Source organism: Phascolarctos cinereus, unplaced genomic scaffold (assembly GCF_003287225.1).
Source record: "Phascolarctos cinereus isolate Bilbo 61053 unplaced genomic scaffold, phaCin_HiC Scaffold_5;HRSCAF=322, whole genome shotgun sequence".
In the NCBI taxonomy this organism is placed as follows: domain Eukaryota; kingdom Metazoa; phylum Chordata; class Mammalia; order Diprotodontia; family Phascolarctidae; genus Phascolarctos; species Phascolarctos cinereus.
The window spans coordinates 273897856-273919215 of record NW_027555958.1 but is presented as its reverse complement, the minus strand read 5'-3'; the positions used below and the strand labels follow the sequence as shown (position 1 = coordinate 273919215).

Sequence of the window (21360 nt, the reverse complement as noted above, 5' to 3'; positions counted from 1 at the left end):
ATAGGGTCTATGACCCAAGAAGATTAAGAACCCCTTTATTTAAGGCAGTACTTGCTTTTCAGATATTGTATTGGCTAAATCATTAAATATTTCAGAAGGACATTTCATAGAAATGGTAGGATGGGGAAGTTGGGAGGGGAAGAGAATACTGGGTAAAGTAATTACAAAGTGAGCACCAGCCCCACCGTCAGGGACAATGGATTCCATTATTGCATCTTAAAGAGTAAATGGGTAATTACAGTTTTAACTGTCATCTTTGAGAATTAGGGAAATTTAATTATAGTTGTGGAGAAGAGAGACCAAGAGAAAGTACTAAAAACTTTTTGAGAGTCTAAATTTAACTAATCTTACAAGGAAACATGAAGAGAATTCTTGAGAGATTTGCCATCCTCAGACACTGGCATAAGGGTCTGTTTCCAGAATTATGGAGAAGTCGGTAGTAGCAATGATGTTTAGAGGTATATAGGAATCTTTTTCATAGCTAATACGTTGTAAATATTTACATTTAAAAATGTTAAACTATATAATAAGCTGTTTAAGCCTAGGAGTTTGTTTGGAGGTTTGATGCATAGAGATGGGCAAAAACTTAGGGAAAAGGTGGTTTCTCTATTCTGTAATAAATTGGACTGTGGGGTTCAGAGCTAATTGATTAATTAAAGAGGAAATATCCCTCGATTGCCTTGGAATCTGAGGTAAAAGAATAAGGCAATAAATCAAGTAGTTGTATAGAAGAGTAAAGTTTAGCATAGTTGATTAATATGCACCACACAGCCCTTTTGACATCTAAATATCCTCAACTCCCGTGATCTACGTTTTCTGTCTCAGCCACAGAAGTTGATATAGGTTGTTACACATAGGTGCTATATAATCAGATACAAATCAAGCAACCTTAAAATACAACTATACTTATTGGCATGGCAGTAATAAAATTCAGAGTTGGTGGGGTTAAGGGAAAATAGGCACTCAGACACTGTTGGTGGAATTATAGATTGGGACAAATATTTTGAAAAGCAATATGAGGGAGTAGCAGGAAGAAGTAAGGTGAGCACTTCCCCCTCTCCCCCCACCAAGCCCTTCCAAAACAGATCTCAAAAACACACCAGACTGAATTCTAATGAAGAAATCCAAGAAAAAAAAAAACAAATACCATTTTTTTCCAGCCCAAGTTGAAATAGGAAATCAAGTCAGGATATTGGGGAAGGGGTTTGGCCAGAAGCCGTGGGGCTATAAAGGCCACTTCAGGATAGAGAGAGGTGGACTGGGACAAAAAGAGGTTCCAGACTTACACCTTATATCAGGTTGTGACCTCATTTAGGGTGTGGGAATAGTCACTAATTGACAGCTTTGTTGCCCACTACCCAGTTCTGGGTCACAAATCCAAGGCAGACTGAGGACAGCAGCTACTCCCAGAGGTGGAGTTTCAAGGTGAGGAAGGATCACAGTTGTCTTGTGTACTGAGCCAAGAAGTTTAGAAACAAGCAGCAGTAGTGTGGTTTAGACCTCAGGAGCAGAGCAGATTCTCACTTCCAGCTTCCAGCAATTCAAACAGGAAAAACCAGGACAGGAATTTCAGACCAAATGAAAGCTGGAAGTTCTGTCACTGAACCAACAGAGCTTTCTCACTGTTTGGTAGTGGCTGAATCCAGCAGCAGCCTATTGTTACTCAGACCAAGGTCAAGAACTTGCAGAACTCAGAAACTAAAGGGACATTGATCAGACTCAGAATTAGACCATCTTGGGAAAACTAAAAGCTTGCAGACCCCACTCTGAGCTTTTCCTGAGAGCTTTGGAATAAACACCTCAAGAAAACAATAATAGGACCAGCCCAGATCTTCCCTCCAGAAGTCTGCCAAGCCTGGCCCTAACATAAAATCTGAAGTCAGAAAGTAGGTTGGAAGAATAAACAAAAAAATGAACCTGAAGACAAAAAGCTGCTATGGCGACATGGGCACTCAAGACAGAAACCCAGAGGAAGAGAGTAAGTCTAAGAGATCTACAAGCAAAGCCTCAAAACACAGCTTGGGCACAAATTCAACTAGAATTCCCTGAAAAGATGAAACAAGGTGGGTTTTTTTTAAGTTTTAAAATATTTTTTATAAAGAAATGAGAGCACTTGAGGAAAAAACTGGAAAACAGACCCATGGAAGAAAGTAATGGACTCAGTTCATTAATGGCGCCCATTAATGGGCACTACAAAACACTATCAATATGAAGAATACAAAGAAGTATGTAAAGACTATATGAAATGATACAAAACAAGATCAGTAAAACTAAAACTATATATACTTTGATTACAACTGTTTTTTTTTTTAAGTAGTAGAACTTCAGACATTTGGGAAGGGAAACGTTTTTTGAAACAATTGTCTTGATTTATTTGGTTCTTTCTTAAATGCTAAAGGTTTATTTATGTGAGATTATAGCATTTGTTGTGCAAGTTTATTTGACCATTATCTTTTTTTTTTTTTTTGGCGAGGCAATCAGGGTTAAGTGACTTGCCCAGGGTCCCACAGCTAGTATCAAGTGTCTGCTGGATTGAAACACAGGTTCTCCTGACTCTAAGGCCGGGGCTCCGTCCACTGTGCCAACTAGCTGCCCCTGACCATTGGCTTTTGCTGATGCTAATTAATAAATTTTAAGACTACCTGAATCAAAATTAGTAGAAGTAATGTCAATAAAAATTGTGATAAAGAGATACTGAGGCAGTTTTGAGCATGATCATGCTCAAATCAGCAAGTCAATCAATTTATTAGCAATTGCCAATAAAAGGGATCCACCTCTCCTCAATAGCCAAGGATATTCATGGCAGAATACAGAGTATTTTTATAGTTGAAAAAGAGGAATGAGTAGAAATGCATAGTCATGAGATTAATGTATATTCATAGGATTTACTGGAATAGGGAAATAGGTTGATCAGTAATAATAAGCTACTGGGCATGTCAGGGGAGTAGTAGTATCAAGCAGTTTCTTTCCTGTGGTTAGAATATTACAAATGCTGTGACAAGTGGGATGCTTGACAGCATGGAAATCAGTGTCACACAAGGAGGCTGGTTAGGACCAACTGAAAAGAGGGACTTAGCTCATCAGCTTATATCTGCCAGAGCTCAGCTCTGCAGAAATAAGGGATTTTGTTACAGCCAGCACCCTGCTGTATCCCAATATGATTTATAAGAGCAAACCTGCAAAATCAATTGATGTAATTGATTACAATTTCACAGTAACTTGAGAGGCACTTCGTTGTTTCAGCCGACGTTACTGCCTTGTTTAGTTTTGATGAGAGTGGTTCCATAAACCAATCACTTCCCGTACATAACCAGTTAGGGCTCAAACACCAGGAGACCCAGAATGACCAAGGACCACAGTTGTGGGTACTTTTCCTTTCTCCCATGATCTCCCCTTTCTACTCCCCACTTCAGTGAAAAATCAAATCAACATTCTCTCTGTGGCCTAGGCCAGAGCGTAGTAAGATTATGACAGATTGTTGTTCTGAAGCTAGTAAATGTACTCCTGCTCCTCTCTGAAGCCCTGTGATTCAGTCAGGTCGTCGAACTTCCTCATTTCCATTCACTTCAACCCTGCTTCTCCTAAATCCCTGTCCTTTTCTCCCTTCCCCTCCATTGTGCCCTCTGGAATTGCATGTATTGTTAGCACATTACCTCCCCATCAGACCTCTTCCTTTTACTCTCCCTCCAGCTTATACTCCCAGGGAAGGCAGGTTTCTGGGAGTACAAGCCATTTTTGTCCCTTTGAAATCTTGACCCATTAGTGAACCAGTTCAACTTTATTGCCTTCTTCCCTTGAATCCTTTGCTCCCTTATCCTTTTTCTGCAGATTCCTTTCCAAATATCACTCACTGCTTTCTCAGATTCTATTCTGGTGTTGCTGAACCCTACTGAAGTCACACAAATATGCTGAATTTGTCCACTACAGATTTGTTATCCAGTTTCAACTGGAATCTTACTGATACACCTCAATCCCTGACTGACTATTCTCCCTACCCCCAAATCTAAACATCTCCTCTCAAACCTCCTACAGCACCTATTGTAAAATGATCCACTCCTTGAAATTTCAATAAAAGCATTAAAAAGTGTTATTGTTATTACAAGCCATGACATGGAGTGGATGATTAAATGACAGGATTCCTCTGTAATCCAAGTATGCTTTTCTCCTAAGTCCTGATTAATTAGAACATATAATATCAAAACATGAGGGGTGATTATTTACCTCACTAGCTATTTGAACTAACCTTGAGAAAGATAGTTTGTTGTGATTGATTAAGGAGAGGGAACAGTGACTTGCTGTGCACTGGCCTTGGGGTGGGGAGGGAGGCTTTTGGGACAGAGCGTTTCTTCTTTCTCCATTAGCCACACTTGCCAAAGAACTGGTGTAGAGAGAAAATGGAAACAAAAAAGAGAAGACTGATTTGTACTGAAATGGGGGTTTGCTTATAGATCGAGTCATTTCTCAAGAGAGAAGATACAGGGCCTCTATCTCTTTGCTTCTTCAGGCCCTTCTCCATCCCTCTCAACAAAGGATCTTACCTTATATATAACTAAGAAATAGAGTTTATTTGTCATGAGCTCCTCCCTGATTTCTGTGCCTTAAATTCCCTTAGTATCACCTCCTTTATCCCCTTCACTTCAGTCTTGGAGGAAGGTGTGATCTTCCTCCTTGCCAAGGCTAATGCCTCTCATTGTGCCTCTTGCCATCCTCTCTTCATCCACTGGCTTCTTCTATGCTACCTACAAACATGCTCAGATCTCCAACTCAAAAAATCCCAACGCTCCACTTTCCGCAATTCATCCCCTCAGGATAACATCCCATATCTCTCCTCCAGTCTACTGCTAAACTACAAAAAGCTTCAATTTTCTCACCTCCTATTAACCTCACCACTTAAACTCTCTCCCAAATGATTTTGTAATGAGTCAATCCAGTTCCCTCCTCCATTGCTCCCACCCCATCTTTCTTGACTTCTTTGCGGTTTTTGAATATCGTTGACCACCTCCTCCTCCACGATATGGTCTCCTCAGCATTGTCCTGACACTGTTATCTCCTGGATTATTCTCTTACCTGTTTATAACTACTCCTTTGTTAGATCATTAGCCATTCCCCTCCCCATACCACCCCATACATCATTTGTATGAGCCTGTCATGGCCCCTCTTCTTTTTCCTTTTTCCCCCTCTTTTCATCATTTCATGAGCTCAATTATATTCTCTATGCAACTGATTCCCAAATCTACACATCTCACTCTCATCTAGCTCCCAAGTTCTAGTGTCACATCACCAGCTCCCTGTTAGACATCTCTGCCTAAATGTTACATAGGTATTTCAGACTCAACAAGTCTTTCTCTCTGTCAACTGTGCGAAGCCCTCCCCACAAAATGCAGAAGAGTTCAAGCTGAGTTAAAAGCAGAAAAGTTTTGTTAGGAGGAAAATCAGACAGTAGTGCTGAAGGACCCCAGTACAAAGCACAAAGGAGCCCACAGCCTAGGAGAGACAGGGGCAATTTATGCTTGGAAACCACAAATGAAAGATTTGGGGAGGGTTTGGGGTGAAAGATGGACAGTCTTTCCCAGGAACAGGTGGGATACAGAAGCAGGATGTTTTGCAGCAACAGCAAGGTCAGCCAGCAAACACCAGCAAAAAGGCATCTGGGAATGAGCAAGACTTTGTCTCACTGAAGGCTCCTTATTCGCTCCTTTCAGCAAACAAAGCTTACTCTGCATCCAGTGCACTTGCCTGTTGAGGTCACTCATAGAAAATAGACATATCAGTCGGGGGGGGGGTACCCTCACACGTCTATAACCCATTCCTTTCCCTAACTTTCCTATTTCTGCATATAACATCATCTTCCTTCAGTTTACCCAGATTTGCAGTTTAAAATGTCATCTTCACCTCTTCACTCTTCTCCATTTCTCATAATCCAATCAATCATAATATCTTTTTCACTCTACTGCTATAATATCTAATGCATCTCTCCTTTTCTGTCCACTCATACAACCATCACCCTAGTTTAGACCCTTATCACATCTTTCCCAAAATATTGCAATAGCCTTCTCTAATTGTTGTTGTTTGTCCTTCATTCTTGAAGAGGTCCACGACATCAAGAAGATGATGCTACTACTTGCAAGTGAATTGTATTTACATGAGAGAGGGCTGTGCAAGATCACCAGCCTCACTGGGTCCTGAGCCATCTGGGTCCAGTGGTAAGATATAGACCAGGACAACTGAAGACAGCCCCTAGCCTTCTCTAACTGGTTTCTCAAGCACAGGTTACATAAAGTTACTTTAAGTTCAAACACTTTGGTGACCTTAATTACTTACATGAGATAAATTGAATAACCTAAGAGAAGAACTAAAACAAAGCATATTCTGTTGTTCCCAGAGAAACCATAGGCAGGGGGGTTCTAAACTTTTTTTGTGTAATGGACCCATTTGGCAGTTTGCTAAAACCTGTGAAATTCTCAGAATAATGTTTTTAAACAAAATACAAAGGAGTACAAAGGAAACCACTTATATTGAAGTAAAGATGTATTTTTCCCATCTGAACTCACAGAACCCCTGAAATCTATTGCCCTCAGTTGTCCATGGACTCCAAGGTAAGAACTCTTGCCATAGAGAGTAATAATTATTGAGAAGAGCTCAAGATTGAATGTATAAACCCTGAGCAAGAATTCAGTACCAAAATGGTCTTGAATACAGGAAAAGAAGGTGGTGACACTCATGTTGCAATAATTCAAAATCTTGGGAAACCTCAGAGCACAGATATGTTGATCTAACCTTTCATCTGCTGCAACATGTCCCCTGAAGAAAGGCTGCTAGAGGCCAGGCTGGGCATTTTCCATCCACCCCAAAGCCACCACTACCATCTGTGTCAGCACAGCTACTGACCTCCTGGCTTCCTTTAAATCCTAACAAAAACCCCACATTTTACAGGAATCCTCTCCAACCCATCTTAATTCCAGTGCCTTCCCTTTGTTAATTATCTCCTATTTATCCTGCATATGGCTTGCTTTGTTTATACTTGTTTGCATTTTGTCTCCCTCATTAGATGTATAAGCCTCTTAGACTCTTTTTGTAACCCTAGCACTTAGCACAGTGCCTGGCACATAGTAGGCACTTAGTAAATGCTTATTGATTGATTGAAATCTCAGAGCAGATTCAGATAATTTTGGATTTGAGATTAGAGGACCTGGGTTCAAATTCTGTTTCTGCCACAGGCTACTTTTCAGATATTGGGCACAAGTCATTTAATTTCTCAGGACCTCAGTTTCCTCCTGGCTTTAATTGCTATGATTTATGACAATCTATGCAATCTTAACATTTCTTCCCTTTGTTGTGATTTGTAGTGATGCACGCATTATTTTTTCTGATACATTTTCAAGATCACCTACTAAAGATAGGATTTTCTAACTTAGCCTTAAGTTTTGTTTTGAGTTTTTATTTCAGAAACGTTGGTATATTATAAAGGTAAGAAAATTTGCATTGAAGTATCATGGCATAGCCCTCCTAGATACCAGCTCTCAAGTAACTAATATGCCAGAAAACCCTAGTCACCATCAAGGTGAGATTGTTACAAGCCTTGGGTTGGCAGTGTGAGGGGTGGAGAGTGTCAGGGTTAGGCTCACCCTCCCAGTAGAAGTGATTCCCCTCTGTGGAGTTCTGGTTATCATACTCTCCTTTACTTCTCTGCCTCATCCCATCTTGGGGTATATATACATACATACATACATATATACATATATATATATATATATGTATATGTGTGTGTGTATGTGTATATGTGTGTGTGTGTATGCATTTGGCTAACAAACCATCTCATGATGTAAGCCCAAGAGACTGGCCCTGACAGTGGGAAACTGCCAGATGGGATCTGGTGACCTTACCCCTTTTCTTGCACATTTCTAATACCCTTCAACATCAGCCATGCCAGGGAACAGAAGGCTTGAGACTCAGGGATGTGCTGGAAGCAGGGATCAATGTTCCTATCATGTCCCGTTTAACTCCTCATTTTGGCCTGTCTTGAAGGTAGAGAAAAGGGAATGGTCCTTGAGAGTGGATTATTGCAATCCAACCATATAGTGCAACCAATTTGGGTACCCCCTCTATATTAGCTATAGTTAGTTTGGTGGAGGATATTCAGTTCTTGGTGACCATAAGACTGTCAGGGTTAAATGGGCAATTGTCCTCAGGTGGACTCCAGATTACGAGCTTCCAGGGCTAGGGTCTAAACTGCATGCCTAAGCAACAAGGTATCTCTCCTTCCTGTGGTTAAAACAAAGTCAGTCCTTTCAGCGCTGGGTCACCAAAGGTCTGGAAGATCACCAGAATGCTGTCACTCGTGCATTCGGCTGAAAGTAGACAGGGAATATCTGTGCATGCTCTATACAACCCATCCTATAGTTATATACTATGATCCCAAAATGTACCCTTTAGAGCCACACTTGGGGCTCAGCCAAGTGACTGGCCATAGGAGACTCAGTTGTATCTGACTCTCTGTGACCCCTTTTGGGATTTTCTAGGCAAAGAAACTGGAGCGATTTGCCATTTCCATCTTACAGATGAACCTGAGGCAAACAGGGTTAAGTGACTTGCCCAGGGTCACACAGCTAGTAAGAGTCTGAGGGCAGATTTGAACTCAGGAAGATGAGTTTCCTGACTCCAGGCCCGATAGTCTATCCGAACAGCACCATCTATCAGAACAATCAAGTAGAGCCTTTTCTGCCCATTTACTTACTAGCAGTTACTACAAGAACCAGCAGATGGCTCTCATCCATCGCTGGATGTCCATTCCAAGGATGCAATTACCTCAGGTTGCTGAAGGCCTTGTTCCTACTCTGGAAGATGTGGCAGAATCCTTCTTCCCTCCTGATCTGAGTCATATGTATCCCATTCCAAGCTGTGGACCATGGCCATTGGTTCAAGTGGTCTGGTCATACTAATAATAATACATTTCTATGGCACTTTAGGGTTAAAAAGATCTGTCTTCACAGCAACCCTGTGAAAAATGTAGGGCAAATACTATTATCCCCGTTCAATCTTAGAGTGTTTAGATGACTTGTTCACTATCAACTAATCAGTAAATATTTATTAAGCACCCACCATCCCCTAGGCACTGAGGATGCAAGTACAAAGAAAAACAATCCCTACTCACAAGGGCTTATAGTCTGATGAAAAGGGGAGACAATCGTGTGTATACAGATATGTATACTTATACATGTACTTGTGTGTATATCTAGAACAATCTGCATCCTCTCTAGAAGCTGGAAGCCAGAGCAAAGTTCTCATTTCACCTAAGCCCTTGCCAAATCTGCCCCTCACACAGACACGGAGCATGGCCAATAAGAAGCAAATGGATTTGAGCTCCTGGTTACATACACACACATATACAACAAAAATATAGACTGAATAAATACACATATATGCAAAGTAATTAAATACAAGATAGTTTGGAAGGAAGGGCAATAGAAATTGAGGGATCAGGAAAGACTTTATACAGAAGACGGTAAAGGAAGAGAGGGACGCCACGAGGCAAAGGTAAGGAAGGAATTCATTGCAGGCTTGGAGGACAGCTGGTGCACAGGCATGAAGACAGAAGAAGGAATATTATTTATGAGTTACAGAGAGTAAGCCAATTTGACTGCGTCTTAGAGTGCAAGACAGGAAGCAACATCCAATGAGGTTAGAAGAATAAGTTGGGCCCAGGTTGGGCAAAAGTGAGAAGTTTACATTTTAACTTAGAATCAATAGGAAGCCATTGGATTTGATGAAAGGAATCACATCAGAATTGCACTTAAGGAAAATTACTTGGGCAGCAGTGTGGAGGATAGACTGGAGTGATTAAAAAAAAAACATGAGGCAGGGAGAGTCACAAACCTGGGAGATTGTGTTTTGTCTTTCTTTGTTTTCGCACTTAAAACTTACCAGAAGTTAGCACTAGGGCCTGATACCTTGTAAGCACTGAAGAAGGATGATGGTAACTTTGACTGAAATAGGGAAGTCTGGGAAAGGGGAGGGTTTCTGAGAAAAAATGTGAGGTTAGTTTTGGACGTGTGGAATTTAAAATGCCTGGAACATTCAGTTTGAAATGTTGCACTGTAAGTTTCACAGGGGGAGGGAGATGGCTCAGTAGATAGAGCACCGGGCTTGGAGTCAAGAAGATTTTGGTTCAAATTTGGCCTCAGACACTTGCTACTTGTGTGACCCTGGGCAAGTCATTTAACCTCTGCCTTAGTCTGTTGGAAAAGGAAATGGCACACCATTCCAGTATCTTTGCTGAGAAAACCCCATGGACTGTATCAGCATGCTATGGTTCATGGGGTCGTGAGGAGTTAGGCACAGCTGCACAACTGTAAGCTTCAGAGTCAGGTCTCAAACCAAGGTCTTCTGATGTCAAAGGCAGCATTTTTACTTACAGCTACACTTCATAGCCTCTTACCACATAGGTTGTCATTTGTATTCTTGGGAGAATAGGGTCAGCTACTATAGTATCCCATTGTTCTATACATGTTGGGTATTGAAGGGAGTGAGAATTGTGTTAGTCTTACCACTAAAATCCCATTAAGTCTCATAGATTCTCCTCCCTCTGCTAATTTTATTTATGCCTTTTAAAAATAATTTTCCAATACAATTCCCTTCCCTATCTCACGTTGAATCTTCTCTAGTAGCAAAGAAAAACTTGACTATATCTGGCAGTACCTGCAATATTCTGCACCAATTAGTGCCTCACCTCTCTAGTGAGAGGAGAGAAAATGCTGTTCTTCTTTCCCCTGGGGTCAAGATTGGATTGCAATTAATGAGTTAAGAAGCATTTTAATGTCATTTTTATTTACAAGATTGCAGTGGTGGTGAATATTTTTCTCTTGGTTCTTAGATTTTTGTTGCTGTTGTTTGTTTTTTTTTCCCCTCCTGAAGTGAAGCGTGGCAATCTGAGAATAGGCGTAAATAGAACGGGGCAGCTAACTGCTCATGACACGTGGATGGCTAGACCATGGGAGGAAATGGGAAAGTTGAGGGTCTCAGAAAAAAAGTAGTAATATATCAGTGGGCAGCAACTAGATTTGTCCTGCCGAGGGTGGGGAACCTGCAGTCTTGAGGGCAACATGTGGCCCTCTAGGTCTTCAAGGGCGGCCCTTTGACTGAATCCAAAGTTGGATTAGGATTTGAATTCAGTCAAAAGGCTGCCCTTGAGGACCTAGAGGACTACACGTGGCCTCGAGGGGGCAGGTTCCCCACCCCTGGACTCTATACCGTCACTTCCTGAAAGGAATGAGGTAAGAGCACAGCGTGTGCTAAGTCAATCAGCTGTTGGCATAGAATCACTACAAACTCAATCTCTTGGTTTCATTGGCAAAATGCCCGTTCTGTGTTCTTGATGAGGAAGACCCTGAATACTTCAGTCTGACCTCTGACTTCCATGAATGCAGTTATGTATTCAGAGAAAAAAAAATTCTTCCTGTGATATCAGTAACTTTTTTCTACCAGTCCTTAGTATAGCAGCTGACATGAAACACGTGCTTTACAAATAATTGTTGAATGACTGATTAATGGAGTTAAACTTAGATTCTAGTCCCAGGGTCTCCTACTTTCTAGCAACATTACCTGGGGTTAAAATAATTTTACCTCTCCAAGCCTCAGTTTCTTCATCTTCCAGAGGGAGGTAATAATACTGGTCCTGATTGGCTCATAGGGTTGTTGGGAGGGTCAAATGAGATAATGCATATTTTTGTTTTGTAAAGTACTATAACACATAAGAATTAATCATTATTATCTGGCTCTCCTCATTCCTTTCTTTTTAAGAGAGTTTAAGCTCCCCTTCTGGCATCTGTGCAATATGACTTTAAGAGGAAGAAAGAAAAAAAAAACACCTTCCTTCCTATGCTATCAATAGCGAGAGTTTATCAATTTGTGTTTTCCATCTGGCTAGTGACCTCCATGTCTCTTCCTCTACCTGTGACTCTGGAGACTCTGCTGGAGAGGGGCCAAACATAATAGCTCATTTGTTATAAATATGTTTGAGAAGAGCCAAATGCAGGGAAGGAAAAATCCTATTGCTAGCTGATGATGTTCTCTCTGAATCTCTTTCTCTCCCTTGCTCTTTTTCTCTCTTTGCTCTCTCCTCTCTTTCTTTCTCTCTTTCTCTCCTTTTCCTTCTCTTCCTCCTCTCTTCTCTCTCGTAGTCTTACACACACACACACACACGCACACACACCCCACTCACTTCCTGGTTATTCATTGCCATGGATACAGAGCTCTTTTTCTTCTCAGACAGTGGGTTGGATGCTAACATTGCTGATGCCATCACTACACAGATCAGAAGTTCCTTCCTTTTTCCTGTTGCAGAAATGCTACAGTGATGTATGTCGTGTCCCAAAACACCAGCGTACACCTGTGGAATTCAGGCTTGGGAAAAACAATCCCCTTTGATCCCCTAAGGAGCAAAGGTAGCCTTCTGGGTAAGTAGTGCTGAATTAGAGAACTGAACTGTATGGCTCTACTTTGCTCCTCAAACTTTTGAACTGGGTTTGAAAATAGATTCACAGACAATAATAGCAATTTATATATTTATGTAGTGCCTTTAAGTTTGCTAAGTGGTTGACATACATAGCACCTAGTCAGGGTTACTCTTCAATCTTGTACTCACACTTGAGGGTTAGGTCTTCAGAAGGTGGAAATGACTCTGGTTCTTGGTGGTGGGTAAAGAGGCATACACATAGGATACATGTGTGGCAAAAGCAACTCACAGCTTCTTCTGCAATACAGCCTAAAAGTCTTAACTTTCTTCCAAGAGTCCTCATAATTCCCCTTGATTCTGGGTATGGTGTTTTTGCAGGGTGGGCTGCTCATTTGGTTTCTTAGGCTCTTGCTTCCTTCCCAAAGTCTCTCTATATCCATGTCTGTCTGGAGTATGACTCTCTAACTCCCTATAGGACATGTAATGTTTCCTGTCGATCAGTTAATTCTCTTTCAAAGCTGTATAGCCAAGGGGGTGAGGACAGCAGAAAGGATAGAGAACCACTCCTCTCACTTCTCCTCCACCAAACACGGGGTTTAGAACTGAACTCTGTTTCCAGGGCTTAGCTATTCAGAACTGAAAATAAAAATTAAATAAAAAAATTAAATCCATAAATACCTAGTGAGGTTGTTCTTTTTAATGTCATCAAAGAAAAGTATTTATACATCTTAAATGGATTAGGATGTAGGAGCATCTTTCTGCCTAATTTAAAACCTTATTAACAGGTTGTGATTAGGTTCTGAGCTTTCTGGGCTGAGAGGCTGGTAAAAGTTAAGTCCTCTAAGGTAGTTACTATGGCTATTATTTTTTTTGATCAGGAAACTGATGCTCAGATGGATTAAGTGACTTGCCCATGGTCACACAGGAAGTATAAGATGGGATTTTAACTCAGATCATGCCCCTTCCAAGTCCAGTCTCCTAGCCTCTATTGTGTCTTAGTTGGCATAGGAGACCAGCTTTAGGGAAGCTGACCAAAAAGAAATCTTCCCTTTAGGCAAGACAAAACTATAGGCATAAGCAGAAGAAGAGGTCACCTACATGGTGTGATTTAGAGGATAATTTCCCTATTCATCAGTCAGTCCATAAGCATTTATTAAGTGCCCACTGCCTGCCAAATACTGTGCTAAGCAGTGGGAATACAAAGAAAAGAAGGTTGAAAACAGTCCCTGTCCTGGAGGAGCTCACAGTCTAATGGGCAGAAAACAAGCCAACAAATATGTTCAAACAAGCTATATACAAGATAAATAGGAAATAATTAAAAAGGAAGATACTAGAATTAAGAGGGACTAGGAAAGTCTTCCTGGGAAAGGTAGGATCTCACCTGGGACTTGAAGGAAGCCAAGGAAGCCAGAAGGTGGAGATGAGGAAAGACGGGCAATCCCTGGAAAGGAGGATAGCAAGAGAAAATGCCTGAAGCCAAGAGGGAGAGTCTTTTGTTGGAAGAACAGCAAGGAGGCCAGTATCGTTGGATGGAAAAGTATGTGGTGGGGAGAGACTGGAATGGTAGGTGGGAGGCTTGGGTTATGAAAGGGCTTTGAATGCCAAACAGAGAATTTTGTATTTCATTCTGGAGGTAATAGGGAACAACTGGAGTTTATTTAAGTAAGAAAGTGACATGATCTGACAGTCACTTTAGTGAAATCATTTGGGGATCTAAATGAAAGATGAACTGGAGAGGGGAGAGACTTAAGGCAGACAGACCAGCCAGCAGATTGTTGCAATAATCCAGGTGTGAAATGATGAGAGCCTGTGCCAGGATAATGGCAATACCAGAAGGGAGAGGGAAATATATTCAAGATTGACAGTAACAGATAAGATATGGAGTGGGGTAGAATGAGAGATAGTGAGGAGTCCAGGATGACACCTAGACTGTGAGCCTGGGGGAAGGGGAGGATGGTGACGGCAGTGCCCTAGACATTAATAGGAGAATTGTCAGCCTGTTACTAAAACCAACAAGTCTATTTAGATTCATTACTTTCTGTGAAAATGTAAATCTCTCTGAAGATAATATCAGTCATTTGTACTTTCTGGATTAATTGAAGCTGGCTAATGACGGGTTCAGATTAGGGGAAGTTTGAACAGATTTATAGATTCTGATCTTGGTCCTGTCTCGGTCTCTATCTTGTGTAATCATAAACTGGGAATTGACTCTTTCCCGTGACACTGCTAGGCCTCCTTCTTATATTTTTCATTATTTCCCTTGATATTTTTTACCTTGTATTCCTCAAGATGAATTTTATTATTTTGTCTAATTCTGTAAAGGGCATCTAGATGATGCAGTGCATAGAGAGCACTGGGCTTGGGATCAGGAAGACTCATCTTCATGATTTCAAATCTAATCTCAGACACTTACTAGCTGTGTGACCCTGGGCAAGTCACTTAACCCTGTTTGCCTTAGTTCCTCATCTGTAAAATGAACTAGAGAAGGAAATGGCAAACCACTGCAGTATCTTTGCCAAGAAAATCCCAAATAGGGTCACAGAGAGCCTGCTTGTCATTTATTGTAGCACAATAGTATTCCATTACATTCATATACCACAACTTGTTCAGCCATTCCCCAATTGATGAGCATCCCCTCAATTTCCATTTCTTTGCCACCACAAAAAGAGCTGTTATAAATTCATACATACATACATACATACATACATATATATATATATTATTATTATTATTTTTTTACAAAGAGGTCCTTTTCCCATTTAAAAAAAAATCTCTTTGGGATACAGAACTAGTAGTGGTACCACCGGATCAAAGGGTATGCATGTTTTTATAGCCCTTTGGGCATAGTTCCAAATTGCTTTCCAGAATGGTTAGATCTGTTCACAACTCCAGCAATTAGTGTTCCAATTTTCCCACATTCCCATCAACATTTATCATTTTCCTTTTCTGTCATATTAACCAATCTGATAGGTGTGAGGTGGTACCTCAGAGTTGTTTTAATTTGCATTTCTCGAATCAATAATTATTTAGAGCAGTTTTTCGTGTGACTATAGATAGCTTTGATTTCTTCATCTGAAAACTGCCTGTTCATATCCTTTGAACATATGTTTGTTATTTCTTATAGCACAATAATATTCCATTTCATTCAGGTACCAAAATTTGTTTAGCCATTTTACAAATAATGAATATCTACCTGTTTCTGATTCTTTGCTATCATTAAAAGTGCTGCTATAAATATTTTGGTATACATGTGGACTTTCTTCTTCTTATGACCTTCTTGGGTTTTAAGGCTAGTAATGGAATCTCTGGGTCAAAGGATCTGAACATTTTAGTCACTTTATTTGCCTAATTCCAAATTGCTTTCCAAAATGGTTGTACTGATTTACATCTTTACAATGCTCTATCTTTCTGTCTTCTCAGTTCTCCCCCAGCATTGACTATTTCCATCCTTTGTCATCTTTGTCAGTTTGCGGAGTGTGAGGGGAAATCTTGGAGTTTTATGGTTTGCATTTCTTTTATTATTTGTGATTTAGAGCATTCTTTTATGTCATTGTTGACCCATGTATTCTTTAGGATTATGTTATTTAGCCTCCATTTAAATTTTTATTTGTTCTTCAAAGGCTTTTAAAAATATATTTCTTCCCTTATGTATTTGTTTATGAATTTTTATGCTGTAACTGATGGTCAATTTTGTTAAGGCATCACTGAGAAACATGTAAACTCCTTTCTGTTGCCATCCAGCGATCACCTGTAAGCTACCATATTTAAATTTTTCTAGTATTCCATTTAGGTGCTTAACTTATTTTTTGTTGTTGTTGTTGGACCTGTCTAGCTCCACAAAGGGTACTTTCAGGTAGATCCCAAACCATGATAGTTTTTCTTTCCATTTCTCTCTCATTAACAATGGCTAGGTTTTAGAGGTGTTTATTTAAAGAGGCAATCAACTTTCCCTTTTAGATGATCCCTGCTCTCAAGTGGATAGAGTTACTGTTTCCTATTTCTTCTTGCAGGTGTGCAACTTTCTCTCTTCTAACCTCCCTTGTCACCCTTGGGGGCAGTATTTCTTAAAACTTGCTTAGGAAGGACAAAGGTGTATCTGAGGTGAACACAGTTTTGAGGAAAATGATTCCTGCTCATGTTTTCCCCTAGGCTTCTTTTCCTCTGATATCATTGTGTAGCTCAATTGTGCCCAGGGGAATCCATGAACATTCTGGGTCTGTATTTTTACATTGTGGAAAAAAATAGAATTAATTTTTTAAAAGGATATTTACATCAAACACCAAAAGATTTGTAGAATTTTACTGCTGTTAAATATATCATAAAACATTTTTTAAAAAAGAAAAGTTTTAAAAAATTTACAAAATGTAAAATGTTCCCATCTTCAACTGGAAAGGTCATAAAACTTTTGTATCCTAAATTTTTTGAGTAAAATGCCATTTGAAAAGCTTAGAAATTTGTCTGAAGCATGTTGTTTTTCATTTTAATTCTTTTTTGTTGTTGTTGTTCAAGTCTTCTTGTACAAAATGACTAATATGGAAATATTTTTCACAACTGCACATGTATAATTCATGTTGGATTAATTACCATCTCAGGGAGAGGGAAGGGATAGAATTTGAAACTCAAACCTTTTTTTAAAAATGTTTAAAAATTCTTTTAACATGGAATTGGGGGATAATAGAATAATATTAAACAAAGAAATGAAGGTAATGTGAAAACAAAATATTTCAATGAAATAAGATTTTTTTTTCCAAAGAAAATGCCCTAAAAAAAAGGTGCACTTAATGAATTTAGTCTACCAGAGGTTTAGCACATGCTCAAAACACCTAAAATGGAGGCACTCATCTGGAAGATGTAAGGGACCTGCTTCTGTAGGACAAGAGACCTGGTAAAGATGTGGACATTCTACAATTGGCCTACCATGTGGGTAGGAACAGCTCCTTTCCGTTGGCAACTGGAACTGCCTGTGTCTTTAAATCTATCTGACTGAGGCGTAGTCTCTATCAAATGTGAAAGACTCATTCAGTCACAATTCTAGGTACTACAGCAGAGGTTCCCAAACTTATTTGGCCTGCTGCTCCCTTTAAAAAAAACTTACTCAGCACCCCCTGGAAATCTACTTTCTTTAACCCTTTAATGTTTTTTTTGAATATTTGTGCCATTCCAAAAAAAATTTTTTTTTTTAAAATGATGCATCTTAAATTTAATAATTCATTGTAAATTTGTAGATTTTTTTCCCTGCATTGAAATTTTGATGATGCAATATAGTATCATGTAACCATATAGTATCATATTATAAACAAGTCATTACATGCACATATTCCTACTGGTGCATGCTGGACTTCCCAACAATGTATCATATGCTCACTTGCCAACACTTGCTTATTAAGACCTGTTGGCAGACTTGACCATTGATTGGTTATAATTTGCATTTGTATGTTTATTTGGAAAATAATATAATCACTAAGACATTAACTCTGTTATACAACAGATGAAACATGTACAGTTTTTCAAAATTGTCTTCTCTTTTCTTCTTTCCTTATGCTTCCACCCTCACCCTTATTTTTATTCAACGCCTCCCACTTGCACTCCCCCGTGGTTCCAGCATCCCCCAGGGGGCAGTATTGCCCGCTTTGGCTGCCTGTGGACCACAGGGACACTATGCAGTAAGGGGAAAGGGCCTGAGGCAGACCTTCTGTAATCCAGTAACATTGATCCCACTGTTTCTTGAGTGAGACACTCCATCTCTTTACTCCAAGAGTTTTCACTGGCTGTCCTCCATGGATAAAAAGCTCTCCCTCCTCACCTTTGTTTCCTAGCATTCCTAGCTTCTTTCAAGTCTCTTCAAAATGAGCTCCTTGAAAGTAGGAATCATGTTCTGCCTTTCTTTGTGCCCCTAATGCTTAGCTTAATGCCTTGCACAAAGTAGATGCTTAAAAACACTTATTGACTAACTCACCACTTTCATCCCATGTTGGCTTAAGAATTTCCCTTCTCAACATAGATATTAAAAATACTTGGTTCCATTTTAATTTTCTTTTAGTGGTACGATAAAGGGAAGGTTGAAGAGGTCTATGGATTTTTGACCTTGGCCTTGACTCAGTCTCCTTGTGTGATCATAAACTGGGAGGTAGCTCTTTCCTGTGGCAAGGCCTCCTTTCTTCTTATATTTTTCTTTACTTCCCCTGATATTTTTTACCTTGTATTTCTCAGGATAAATGTTATTATTTTGTCAAATTCAATAAAGTATCCTTTTGGTTGTGGGATTGTTGTATCACTAAATCTATTAATTAATTTAATATTTACATCATTGAATTTATTGTGATATGTGGTATAAAAGGTTGATCTAAATGTGTTTTCTGCCTGACTGCTTTCCAGTTTTCCCAGAAATTCTTGTCAAATATGGAGTTATTTTATCCAACCAGTTCCATTCTCCACCCCCTCATCCCCCCCGCCACCTCAACCTTCAGCTTATTCTTTCTGTGTAATTTACTTTGTATTTCAGAGCTTAGTCTTAGGTATTATTTCCTAAAACTGCCAGTAAAAATTCTTTGAGACCCCTTTCTAATAAATGAATGGTCCTTTGGATCCTATATGGAAATTGTCTTGATCTGTCACACTGCAAAACTGCCCCCCAAGACAACAACAATCCAACAATTAAGGAATAACCTTGTTAACCTGATTTGGATTAGAAAAAAAAAGTAAGACAAAAACCCCACAGCAACAATAAAATTGGAGATGAAAAAATCTGGCTCAGTCCTCACCTCATGATTTGGCATTTCTTGGCACTAGGGGTGTTCAGCATGTGGGATTCCTGGAACAGGCCGTTTCTTATAAACAACTGTGTCTTCATCCAAGACATAAGGGTGAAAGGTTGGTGAAAAGCTGATGCTTAAAACCCCGAGAGAACCTTGGTCTTTTGGAGTTTGTATTTCAATACTCACAGAATCTCAGAGTTGGAAAGAACATAAGAGATCATTTAGATAAACATAAAGAATTCCAAGAGCTGACATCCGTATGTCATATTCTTATGGCTTACAAAGTGCTTCATGTACATTATATGATTACTTTATTTGAGACTTAAGAAAACCCTGTGAAGTCTACATGACAAATATTATTATATTCATTTTCTAGATGAAGAAATTGAGGTTCATGCAGAGAGCAAGTGCCAAGAAGTATAATTTATTCCTAGGCCTTATGGTCTCCATGTCCAATATTAGCCAGCTTCCCAATTATGTGATATAGTTTACAGTATATTACTTGTAAGAAATACTTTTGCTGCAATGTTATATAGCAGTAGGGTAGGGTAGAAAGCAAACTGAATTTGGTTGGACTCAGAGGAATTACTCACCCCTCCCCGAGTCTCAATTTCCTCCTATGTAAAAGGGATTTGACTAGATGATTCCTAAGGTCTTTTCTACCTCTAAAACCCATTATCCAAATTTATTCTTAGATCTCAGATCACCTTGTTCCTCTCCTCTCTGAAATTCTACAGAAATTCCTTTCTTTAGCACATAGCTCATATGGTGTGGTGTATGGGGTGTTTCAGGAGGACTAGCACCTCTGGTATGAGGACTTGCTGAGTTCAACCACCTTTGGTGTCTGCCTTCACCCAACTCTCACCTGTGGCTCTGAGAAGCTGTAGCATGCACAGTGGCCACACCCTGGTAAATCATCTCAGCAGACAGGCTAAACCAGGTTGAGGTAACCAATGGGCCTCAAACCCATTGATGAGTTTAGGGTATGTCTACCCCAAGCATGTAAAGACTTCCCCGCAGTGGAATGGGTGAATGAGAAGAATCTATTCCAACAGCCACGAAGGAGGCCGAAGCAGGTGCTGTGGAGCGCTTAGAGCTTGCTCAGGCATTGAAGACGCCACGTTCGTCCACTGCATCCTGGATCATCTCCAGTTGTCCTGACTTTTGTCCTGCTACCAGACTTCAATAACTCTGGAAGAAAGAGTGAAGCTAAAAACTTTGTTTAGCTCTGCCTCACTTAAGTCCAATTCACACACAAGTCAAGACATCCTCAGTGATATCATTGGTCCTCTTTGAAAATGACAGACAAAAAAAACACCAGCATATGTAGACCATGATCTTATACTATCATTGCTGTTGCTGTTGTTCAGTTGTTTCAGTTGTGTCTGGCTCTTCATGACCTCATTTAGCATTTTCTTGGCAAAGATACTGGAGTGGTTTGCCATTTCCTTCTCCAGCTCATTTTACAGATGAGGAAACTGAGGCAAACAGGATTAAGTGACTTGCCCAGGGTCACACAGCTGAGGCCAGATTTAAGTTTAAACTCAGGTCCTCCTGACTCCAGGCCTGTTGTTCTATCTACTACACCACTTAGTTGCCTTATATTACCATAGATTCCCTAATTGTTTTATGTGTATGTATATGTGAGCCTTGTTGGGTCCCTATCACCTCTGGGATCCAACATAAAAATCTTTGACTTTTAAATTTTGACTTTTAAAGCCTCAGACACTTATTAGCTGTGTGACCCAGGGCAAGTCACTTAACCTCTATTTGTCTTAATCCACTGAAGAAGGAAATGACAAACTACTCCAGTATCTTTGCCAAGAAAGCCCTGTGGACAGTATGGTCCATGGGGTCACAAAGAATCAGACCCGACTGAACAACAACAACTTGTTTTTGCTAATGAGATTTTATGTTCTTTGAGGACAGGGATGGCGCTCATACAACTGACCACGTCCAAATCATACCGTCTCTACTGATTGTGTATTATAATTTAAGGAATCTATCCAGTGGTGTGCTGGTGCTGGCTTGTATTGGCTCAAGTGAGTTGATTTTAATTTCTGTGGATATTTTTCAACACAGTCAGTGTGCAGTCCTGAACTGGCAATGTGATTTCTTGTTTCAAAAGAATTAATGTCAACTGCAGCAGAGTGT

General features: G+C 39.9%; 1 protein-coding gene across 1 annotated transcript in view; it reads left to right on the top strand.

The window, feature by feature from the left end:
* The first annotated feature begins 12288 nt into the window (after nucleotides 1-12288).
* PECAM1 (platelet and endothelial cell adhesion molecule 1) overlaps nucleotides 12289-21360 on the top strand; it is a 120834-nt gene continuing 111762 nt past the window's right edge. The window contains exon 1 of the mRNA XM_078155877.1: nucleotides 12289-12452. Within this exon, the coding sequence (XP_078012003.1) occupies nucleotides 12353-12452 (100 nt within the window). The 5' untranslated portion in view covers nucleotides 12289-12352. The remainder of the gene's footprint in view (nucleotides 12453-21360) is intronic.